Source organism: Engraulis encrasicolus, chromosome 2 (genome assembly GCF_034702125.1).
Source record: "Engraulis encrasicolus isolate BLACKSEA-1 chromosome 2, IST_EnEncr_1.0, whole genome shotgun sequence".
Taxonomy (NCBI): Eukaryota; Metazoa; Chordata; class Actinopteri; order Clupeiformes; family Engraulidae; genus Engraulis; species Engraulis encrasicolus.
In genome coordinates, this window is record NC_085858.1 from 11,269,041 (window position 1) to 11,280,273 (window position 11,233).

General features: G+C 42.1%; 1 protein-coding gene across 1 annotated transcript in view; it reads left to right on the forward strand.

Annotated features, from left to right (window-relative positions):
• The first annotated feature begins 541 nt into the window (after positions 1–541).
• The window catches only part of nubp1 (nucleotide binding protein 1 (MinD homolog, E. coli)), a 37,797-nt gene continuing 27,105 nt past the window's right edge, over positions 542–11,233 (forward strand). Inside the window, exons 1-3 of the mRNA XM_063221988.1 lie at positions 542–595; positions 1,346–1,450; positions 1,765–1,898. Of these exons, the coding sequence (XP_063078058.1) occupies positions 565–595; positions 1,346–1,450; positions 1,765–1,898 (270 nt within the window). The 5' untranslated portion in view covers positions 542–564. The remainder of the gene's footprint in view (positions 596–1,345; positions 1,451–1,764; positions 1,899–11,233) is intronic.

Below are 11,233 nucleotides of genomic sequence, written 5' to 3' on the forward strand. Positions count from 1 at the left end.
GACCAATAACAACAACAATAATAATAATAATAATAAAAATAATAATAATTATTGTAAAAAAAAAAAATCAAGAATAGAAAACAAATGGCACTACTTGTTATGTATGAAGTAGGTAAATATTAGGCTATAATACCCTATAATAAGTACTGGCTAGGCCTATAGGACCTTTAATATTTAACCTAATTGATATGCAACGTATAATTGTGTGCAACCTATTATATATAAGTCTCCAGCTTGACCGCTGTATTTCAAACATGTTAAAAATTATCGCGTTACCTTATTTATTTCCCATAAAGTAGTAGGGCCTAGGTAAACTCAGTTGAAGCTACTTTTACAAACCCTGTGTCAGGTTTTGTGTTTGCCTATAATTTTAATGTTGCACACACAACTATAGTGTCGGCAAGGCACATGGTTTTTATTGATGTTTATTTTACTGATAAACTAAATGGATCAATTTGAACAGTGTGCGAATAATATGGTTTTGGATTTTGTGAAGTTACCGGAACCTTTACAAAATAACCCCAAAACTCCACCGGTACCTAATGCATGTAACACATTTGAAACATGGCGGACGTTCCCAATGATGCGCCACAACGTGAGTTTCATGTTGTTCCTCTAACTGACATGATGCATTAATGTCATTCTTGAATTTGGTTGCGTGTTTATCTGAAATCACTCGAACCCCCTGTAACAGCTATAGTGATGTCTTGTGTCCTTTCAGAGAGCGTAAAGGAAACAGTATGTGGCTAGCCAAAGTAGCAGTTCGATGTGTCCTAGTAGGCTAGTATAACCCAAGAGTGGCTTTCACACATTTACTGCTTGTTTTAACGATATTTACCACAAAATTTGACACAATTTTTGGGCGATACATTAGTCGGAGGTGAATACACTGTGTGTCCTGGTAAAACCCTGCGAAGCGGCCACCACTCGTGTTGTTTTTGCTAGGCGCCGTTTGCCCATTGACAAACGCCTGCCAAATCGAAAAGGTAGCAGCATCCGCAAACATGGTTTACTTTTCTTTATACAGTGTGAAGGGTGACTGACTAACCGGGATGAAGTAGTTCGTCTTCTTTCCATAGAGGTCGGGAAAGCATTTGGTCTATGGTCTCTTTTGACACAAGTACTGTGTTGTTGTTGCCTGCCCAGACGGGGCCATGTCTGTCGGTTTGTCTGGGGTGTGTTTTTCTACAGCGCAGTTGCTAACTAAGTTACTTACTTGGTTACAAATGCATTTTCCTATTGATAACCTAGAACTACTAAGTTGCTAACTGGTCAGCAACGATGCTTCCGACAAACGCGGCCCTGGTTGACATCTCTGATGGCTGCTGTTTTGTTTGTGTTGCAGACTGTCCTGGAACCACCAGCGATCAAGCGGGCAAGACATCTGCGTGTCAAGGATGCCCCAACCAAAACATCTGCGCGTCTGGTGCAGCCAAAGCCCCCGATCCAGGTAACACACAGCCTGTGCACCTCTTAATAAGCCTAGGCAGGCAAAATAAATAAAATGTGTACGACTAGAACTTGGATCAAGCCACATTAATGGATATACTGTTAAGTCTCTGAAACTACCACCTCATCTTGTTACAAGTTTGGGTATCTGTGAATGTTTTTCTTTGCACTTTTCAGCTAGCTTCATTTCATAATGCGTGTGTGTATGTGTAGGAGGAAATATTGAGTGAGCAAGTGAATTTCTTAAAAAATAGATCAATCACTTTATGTTTGCAGGTAGCTACTGAACTGAATATTTCTGCTTTAATTTTACAGCAATAGAGGAAATCAAGGTGAAGCTGTCTACAGTCAAGCATAAGATCTTGGTTCTGTCAGGCAAAGGTGGCGTTGGGAAGAGCACATTCAGTGCACACCTGGCTCATGCCCTTGCCAGTGATGAGAGTAAAGAGGTAGGTTATATTGCATTTGACTGATACATTGGTATTGGTTTGGGCCCACCCACACACCTAAAATATTGTGCACATTTGAGATCAATTCATATTATTTCTTGATTTGAGAAGACTGATGTGAGACTGATGGCAAAAAAGAACATTTGATCCACCTTTTTTATTATTCTTTTGATCTCTTTGATTTTTATCACTTTTTAATGTATTTTGTCTTCCTATTTTTTCTATTTAATTCTATTTATTGACTCAGAGGGCCTGCACAAGAGTTCCTATGTGCTTGGACTACTAGTTTATGCACAAATGGCAAATAAAGTACTTTGAACTTTGAACTTTGAAAGGTCTGGTAGCAGTCAGACTCAGGCCGCTCTGAAATATAACTCAGTTGTCCAAAATTGTATGATTAATCACAGATGCCTCCTCATTTAACAAGGCGGGCTATCACTTTTCCACACAGGCTCATGCAGGTTTGGATGGCATTTTACTCTTAACAAATGAAATAACCACTGAAAAACGGCATTTTATTAACTTATGGTAGCCTTGTTTAATGCATATATTTGTTTGGTGATCTGAAACGGTTAGTGTGACAAACGTGCAAAAAAGTAACAACAACAGAAAAAACAGTAAGGGGACAAATACTTTGCACAGCATTGTAGCTGTGATGTGTTGAGCGTGGGGATATGGAAAGGCCAGGGTTTGCACTAAAACTTATTTCAGAAGTGTGGGATAATCACACACAGTGAACTTTGGACCCACAAGTTCAAAGGCACGTAACAACAAAGGCAGTATGTAGCCTCTTGCGACACTTGCAACTGCAAGATTTGTCACAATCTGTCTGCAAATATCTTGTTCCAGGGAGTTTTTTGAACCACATGACTTTGTCGGGTTTTGGTGACATTGGCACCACTTTTGATCAAGTTGGACACATTTTATGATCATCATATAAACATTTTCAGCCCTGAATGCATTTCTGACTGCATGCACATCCATCCGTCTGCTCTGTCGATGTAGTCCCCTAGTAGTCACAGGTTATCGACACATTTAGAGTTTGTAAACAGAGATGACGTAATTTGGCTGCGTGGGCATCGTTGTATCAGAATCGACCATGCACCGTTCACTTGTACAGAAACTCAACGGGTGTTTTTTCCAAAATGGGATAACCGATGGTCACGCTAACTTCAGATATGCAGTGAGCACCACAGACATGGGCATTCTTGATGATGTCCTCAGTCCAGTCAGTAGTTTAATGTCTTGTAACAACAAACATCTCCTCTGCTTCTGGAACAGCCTCTTCCCTCTCAAAATAGCATAACAAGTGTTTCTATTTTTATCAACGTACACACGTCAGGACGGCAGGTTTTCTCCCTTTAGGGTCTGCACTGTCTGTTTGTGTGTGTGTGTGTTCACAGACAGTTTTACATACAGCCTCCCCACTCTCTATTTTACCCATGCATGCAGTTCACTTACGGGCTGCTGTCGAGAGAGTGCAGCCCATTCATTGTGAATGGAGTCTGCACTCCTCCATTTGCGTCCCTAGAGTGCAGTACCGCCGGAAGAGATTTTATTGATTTTATTTATATTATTTATATGATTGATTTTATTTATATTACTTATATGATTTTGATTTTATTGATTTTATTACGTCAGGAAGTGAAAAGTGATTTTTGTTGCTATGTTAACTTGAGGATAATTTTGAATATTGACTTATTACTGAAAGAAATAAATAGCCTAAGACGCTAAGACATTCGAAAGTAGCCTATAGGACGCTGGCACATTCCACTGTAAGAATAATAAACGCTGGTCTTATTTAGTTTGATTTCATTATGTTACTTACAGCCTAGAGGAATTAATGCATGTGGCAACACAGTTAATAATTTACAATTAGTCAATTTACCTGATTTTTTCCCCACACAAATCTTCTGCAAAAAGGAATCATTTCAGAATATCCTGAATGCGGACACATGATGTCTTAAAATGTATTGTATTGTATTTAAATGCTTCATCATTCTTACTGGCTTACCTTACCAGCCCCTTGCCTGTCCATGAACATTGTTAAAATCCAGCCCTTGGGACACAACAGGGAGTCTTTCTGTCCATCCGTCCGTTTGTCTGTCTGCATGTCCCCCTGCCTGCAGTGTTTTGTGTTGGTTGCCGGAGGTACCAAACACACATTAAGCGCATTAAGTGCATTTAGCATTTGGCATGGGGCCAGGTTGGCATCTCTGTTGGCTCTGGTTGTAATTTTTTTCTGTCTAGTTAGATGGATCACGTCTCAACCTCATGTTTGCAGTACTCAACACAGGTTTCTAGCAGGAGTTGCTTATATGAGAGTGATGAGCACATCATTTGCATTTTGTTGTCCACAATTTAGATTATTAACAATCAGAAAGCTCTACTTTTCATTGCAAAATCAATTCCTCTGTTTTTCATGTATTTTACATAAATTTTAACTTCAGTGCTCTATGGTGCTTAAACTTGTGTATACGTATGGAGGAAGGACCTTGTGTGTGCTTGTGTGCGTGCGTGCGTGCGTCCCTGTCCGTGTATGTGTGAAAGTGCTGCTAAGTACTTTATTGATCTCAGCCTGCGCAGCCCTGATGAGGGTGTTAGAGGCTCGGCAGTGATACACACCTTCACCCCCTGGCAACTCCCCTGCTCCCTGCCACTATATTTCACTGCAGCCTGCTGCGCTTACGGACTGTTGGAACAGCGCAAGCTCACATCCCTATAGGATGGTCAACCATTATAAAGGAATTTATCCAGTAGTATTTCTTATATTATAAAGTTTTTAAATTTGGAATGTTTTATTGAATCAGTACTATGTTTTGTTGTCTTTTAAATTTATATTTCCAAGTGTCTTAAGCATAGCAAACTTTAAATGACTCCCTGTGTAAAGTAGGAATGTGTGCATTTCGAACTAGAAATGCACTCAAGATAGTGCAGACCTCCCGCCAAGGACGCTGATGGAACATATGACTGTTACACCCTAATTTTTTTAAGTCTTTCTGCCTCGTTTTTGTTGAGTTAGAAACTGGAATGTGAAAATTCACCCTATCCCGCCTTGGAGAAGAATCACGATCCAGATCACCACCAAAATTTAATCACTTGTTCCTTTTGTCATTTCCAAAAAATCCATTCATAACGTTTTGAGTTATCTTGCTGGCTGACTGACTGACAGACAGCCAGACAGACAAGCGTGACCGAAAACACATCCTCCTGGGTGGAGGTAATAATTAATTAATGACACAGAAATCTTTTATATGAACTAGGGCTGCAACAATTAGTCGACTAATCGTGACTAATCGACTATAAAAATTATTCGGAAAGAATTTTCATAGTCGACTAATCGTTTCGTTTAATTCAGTGCTTTTTTAGTTACTTTTCTAATGCTTTATTACTTTATTGAAACCTAAAATTGCACTGCACGTATGAATTGAACGTTGTATCTCGGAGTAAATAAGCTACTATCATGATTTAAAGCTCATTGGGAGCTCAGGGACCTAATTTTAACGGTTTCTTTCTTTTTTTTCCCAATTTCCTTGAAGATTAAAGTGCTAGAGTACTTGAAAAATTAATCGTTTGACTAATCGACTATTCGAAAAAAATAGTTGATAGATTAATCGGGAGAAAAATAATCGTTTAGGACAGCCCTAGACCGAAAACACATCCTCCTTGGTGGAGGTAATAATTAATTAATGACACAGAAATCTTTTATATGAACTAGGGCTGCAACAATTAGTCGACTAATTGTGACTAATCGACCATAAAAATTAGTCGACTAGAATTTTCATTGTCGACTAATCGTTTTATTTCATTCAATGCTTTTTTACTTACTTTACTAATGCTTTATTACTTTATTGAAACCTAAAATTTCCCATCATGTATGAATTGGACGTTGTATCTTGGAGTAAATAAGATACCATCATGTTTTAAAGCTCATTGTGAGCTGTAAGAATTGTTTCACTTTCCTCCGCTAAAGGCCGGGAAGGGTTGTCGACCTCTTTTCCGTGACTAATTGTGACTAGAGCTGTCGATTAGTCGACTATTAAAATAATCGTTAGTCGCAGCCCTAATATGAACCCATTTCTGCATTGGAAATGGGGTCTTCAAAATCCAGCCATTCAGTTAGTTAGTCTTGAAGTGCAGCATGAGGGCTGACGTGCTTGGAGGTGCAGCCTAGGAACCCTTCAGGAGTTAGCTGGTTTGGTTTGTGGGAGAAAATGAGTGGGTCTGCCTGCCTGGTGTGGCAACAGCAGAGACGATCCATTGTTAGAATTAAAAGAATCTTTGGCAACAGCACTGAGGACCAGAGAGCGTGAGAGGACGCATGCTTTGTGTTTTGTTTTGTCTTCCTGTTGATAAAAGCACTTGGGCAGGAAGTAAGAAGTCTTGTCTTTCTCTGTGTTTTAAGACAAGAGACTAAGCCAAGCCCAAAATTTGAAGATGGAGACGGGCTGCTCTGTGCATGCGTGTGCTCATTTGTGTGTGTATGTGTGTGTGTGTGTGGTGTGTGTGTGTGTGTGTGTGTGTCTCTGTCTGTCTGTGTGTGTGTGTGTTTGTTTTGGTGGGCTCGAGGCCTTGTTTAAGCAGTGAGTGAAAGGGAAAGTGCTTGAGTGTGTAGGGGAAGGAGATGTCTGATCTGGCATTTTCCTCTTGAAAACTGTCTGTTTACCCTCTCCTCCCTCATATTGTGGTGAAGCAATCCCATCCTATCTCACCATGTGTGATGTGTTTTGTTAGAAGACTGTTGATCAGTTTCTCTCTGGGAAGCCAGGGACAGTTTGTCCTTGTCGACCACTCCTTTCCCTATGTCGCAGAGGCTTGATGCCTGCAGATTTTCGTAGTGCAGTTTCAAAACACTTTCCTTTGATTTTCTAAGGCACACATGCTTAAGCATGCATGTACGAATACTCGCACTATCTTTTTTTTCTGTTGTGCACTGCAGAGGCATGCACTCTTTTCTTTGTCTGCAGAAATCCATTTTTAAACAAGCACAAAGCAAAGTGGCGATTCGCCCAACGTCCCCGCACTATTTTTAGCAAAGCAGATTCCTAGATAGAGCGGCTCCGTGTAGCTGCATGGGGAGCACAGGGGCCAGGCTGTGACATTTTCACAAACTCAAGCAGGCCCCTCACACCAGCAGGAGCAGGGAAGTAGTCTTGTGTCACATCCCCAGCTTCTCTCTCTCTCTCGCTCCCTCGCTCCCTCGCTTCCTCTCTCTTGCTCTCGCTCTCGCTCTCACTCTCACTCTCTCTCTCTCTTCCTCCCTCTCTCTCTCTCTCTCTCTCTCTCTCTCTCTCTCTCTCTCTCTCTCTCTCCCCCTCTCTCTCTCTCTCTTTCACTCTCTCACTCTCATGTTCACTCTCTCACTTTCCCTCCACTCCCCTGTCTCGCCTTCTCTCCCAGGCTACCACTTTGTCTCAATCTTTGTCGCTTCGCTTTTTTCTTTGTCTTGCGGAATGTCTTCTCGCTGCACACCCACGTTTATCTGCCAGGGTTCCCATGCTCCAAGGTGTCTCTGGGCACGAGGCGCTGCGAGGACGGGGGATAAGGAGGCACGTCCTGGGCAAACATTTACTTTGGCTGGATGTTACCCTGTCCTCTGGCGTGCTCCCTAAGGTGCCGTGTTCTGGCCAATACTCGTTTCCTTATTATTCCTCTCTCACATCTTCTTTGTGTTACAGCTTGTTTCTTTTGTAATATTGGTCTCTTTCTCTCTCTCTCTCGCTCTCTCTCTCGCTCTCCTCACTCTGTCCCTTTCTCATATTCTCACTAGTGTTCTCACCCTGACTACTAATTGTTTTGGGAAAAGTGCCTGTGTTTATATTCTGCAGTGGCAAAGGCGATAAGCTCAGCTTCTTACCGTTTCCAACCACTCAATAAATAAACTAATCCGTTGTAATTTGCCCAGTTGGTCATCCAGACAAGTCAAGTCAAATCAAGTCAAGTCAGCTTTTATTGTCAGTTTCGTCATATGCACAGGTCATACAAGGAAATTGAAATTACGTTTTCTCTATATGCCATGAAAGGACATTGACATACATACAGGACTGACATTTACAGACTGACATCATAGTGCAAGACAGGACAAGTAGCAGTGACGGTCCAATACCTGTTAAGTGATGAAGTAATACATGTACTGAGCATTTAACATTGGTGAGTGACAGTGATGGACCAGTGATAATGGCTTGACAAGTGAAGTCGACAATCACACCATTGGGAACAAGGGAGGCAAACTGGGCTGCAGTGTCTGGGTTGAGATAGAATAACTACGATAGCGTGTTTTTCCCCTCAGGTATCAATAAAGTTACTCTACTCTCTACTACTCTATTATTATGTTTTGGGGCTGCTCAGTTTTTATTGTGATCATGAATGTAGATTTTTTTTTTCTCTTTTAACAAAGAAAAACATGTGTTTTGCATCGCCTTGGTGCTGGCCTTATGCAACGTAGCTTGCAAGAAAATCCAAACAGGAAAAGTATTGAAAAACTATGAAACTCTGCCCCCATAGTTATCTGTTCCAATACAAAAATCTGTTTCTTGGTCCCCGGGGCGCCCAGTGAGCCTGGGCTCCGGTTTGAGTGGACCAGAAGGTGTCGCATGCCTCTCACAGCTCTACACATTCCCATACACTTGCTGCCTGTTTACTTAACACCACAATTGATTGTTTTTTTTACTCTTTGGCCACCGTGAAACATGCAGTGTGGTTTTGTAGCACCTGTTTACACCTACCTGTCATTTGGAATGTATGTGAATATTTTTTTCCCTCTGCTTTTTATTATTTTGTTTTTTTTTTGGTGTTGTGGCTATGGAGGAAGTGGTTAAATCCTGACTGCAGACAGAGGGAATTGTGGGCCTTTTTTTGGGATCCAAACTTTTCGGAGAGCTTGTTTTGTGGTGCTTGTCACTGTTTTGGAGACAAACTCTCCAACCTTAATGAGGACAACCCTGAGGGCATGTTCTATCTCTGGCAGATCCAGTGAGCCCTTCTCTATGGGTCTCAGCATTAGGACTTGATTTTCTTTGATGTCGGTTGTTGGAACTTGACTTTGAAAGGCCATCGTGCAGCAAAGGGAGGTAGTGTCAGACAAGATAGGCACAGCGCTGGTACAGGGAAAAGCTCAGCAAAATTTAAGAGCATTTTAAAAATGTGCTTTTGACCAGATGACCCCGTTTTATTTTCAACTCTTTCACCACAGAGTAAAAATGTACAACATGACATTACATTGACACTTTTGTCAGAATTATTTGATATTGTATTAGATACAGTCCCTGGATTAACGGGGAGTTTGGTACCTAAGTTTGCTGAAGGGCACTTCAGTCGTAGGTAGAGGTAAGGGTGGGATTTGAACTTTCAACCCTCTGAACTGAAGACCACCTCCTTAACCATTAAGCCATGGCAGCCCACCCAAAAGCTTAAAATGGTCATTTTTAAACTGCTATTAAATCTTTGTTTGCCCTTAGGGTGGTAGGGCTGTGTGCCATTATTTGATAAGCCTATTATATTGATTGACAGAACTGGGGTCTAAGATCCTATCCCTATCAAAGAGTTTGACGACCCATAGTTTAACATGCTCCTGCTCCTGCTGTTGCCTGGTTCAGAATCCATGTCTGCAAAACGGGTTGACCTGCTCGCTAAAGCTTTTAAGTGTTTTTTTTATCCTCTTTTCCTCAGTCCCCCTGTTTGCATTTTTCATGGGCAATTTCCCCTGAGGTTTGAAGTTTTAACCTCCACAAGGTACAAGTCTGAATGAAGTCTCTGGGGCAGGCTATGAAAAGGGGAGTTTATTCTAGACTCCTCTATCCTTCTCTCTCCCTCCCCACCCCTCGTTCAGTGTCAAGAGGTGTGGTGGAAAGGTTCAGTTTGCACCTTTTTTAATGGTTGACTCTACAATACACATTATTTACCATGAACACTGTTGTGAAAGTGTATGCTTTTTATTCAGGGGAAATTGGTCACCTTTTTTGCTTATTGTGCCAAGTTGTTATGTAGCAATATGTAAAATCAAAGGAAACGTGATGGAGTAGGGGTTTCTCCCTTAACCCCCCCAAACCCACACACCCCGAACTGTTTATATACTAACTCTCATCAAGTGATCATTCATCACTTAAATATGGCATGTGTGTAGTATGTGTTGTCATGTGTGTCTAGATCCAGCCTACAGTTCACACGCAGTTCCAAAGTCTGGAGTTGTACTCTCCTCCTCCTCATCCCCTTCTTTCTCTTGCTCTTCCTTCTCCTCTTCTTCACCCTCCTCCTGTTCTTGCTCCTCCTCCTCCTCCTCCACTTCCCTCTTCTCCTCTCCTCCCTGCCCTGCTAGCCTAAAGTCATGCTGGTGGTGAAGGCACGGCATACAACGGCCGGCAAGAGTGCGGGCTGCCATTTGCACTTTGTTTGTTTGTTTTGGGAAGCATACTTTTTTTTTCTCCCTCTCTCTCTATGTCGACAAATGGCCAGTGTGTCCATTTCACGCATACCAAAGGTTTGTGAAACTCAATATCTGGGATTCACATTGCCACCCAACAAGTCCTGCGTGGTCTGCAGCTCCTGCGTTTCAAAATGAAACTGACCGACGAGTCCAATCCCTCTCTACTATTCTTTTTTTGTTTTGTTTTTTTCAAAAAATTTTTGGTTTATAAGATCGCATAGTCCTTTATTAATTCATGCGCACCTCCAAGTCAATGAAGTGTTATTCACAGGTCATTCAGCAGTCACCTCTCATAGCCACAGTATAATTGCTCCATAGTGCTTTGAAAGTCTCTAACCGGAGGTGAGCAGGAACCATAGGTCAGCATAGGTACGGTAGACATGAAAGAGCCTTCAGAGGGCAACCCCAGGCTGGAGCGGGAGTCAAGGAGGCCCCTCCATCTCCCCTTCCCCCCTGCCTGTCAGAGCAGAGTGGAGCGGAGCGGAAACGTGAAGGCCCCTACAGGCTCGTACTGTAGGAGCCCCGTGCGTAGGCCTCCTCCGCCCCCGTTGCATGGCTAAGATGTGGTTTTGCCAAACTCCCACTAGAGCCATAAGGGGATTCTTTACATTCCTGCAACAGTCCAGGCGGCACTCACTCACACAGTCTCTCTCTTTCTCAGTCACACACACACACACACACACACACACACACACACACACACACACACACACACACACACACACACACACACACACACACACACACACACACACACACACACGGATGCATAATACATGCACAATGCACGGTCATCCTCAGTTCACACTCACAAATAGACACATGTGCATTATTTGTTTTCACTTTGGTTACACACACTTTAACTATTTAAACAATTTCACTGCATGTCTTTTCGAGAGAGAGAGAGAGAGAG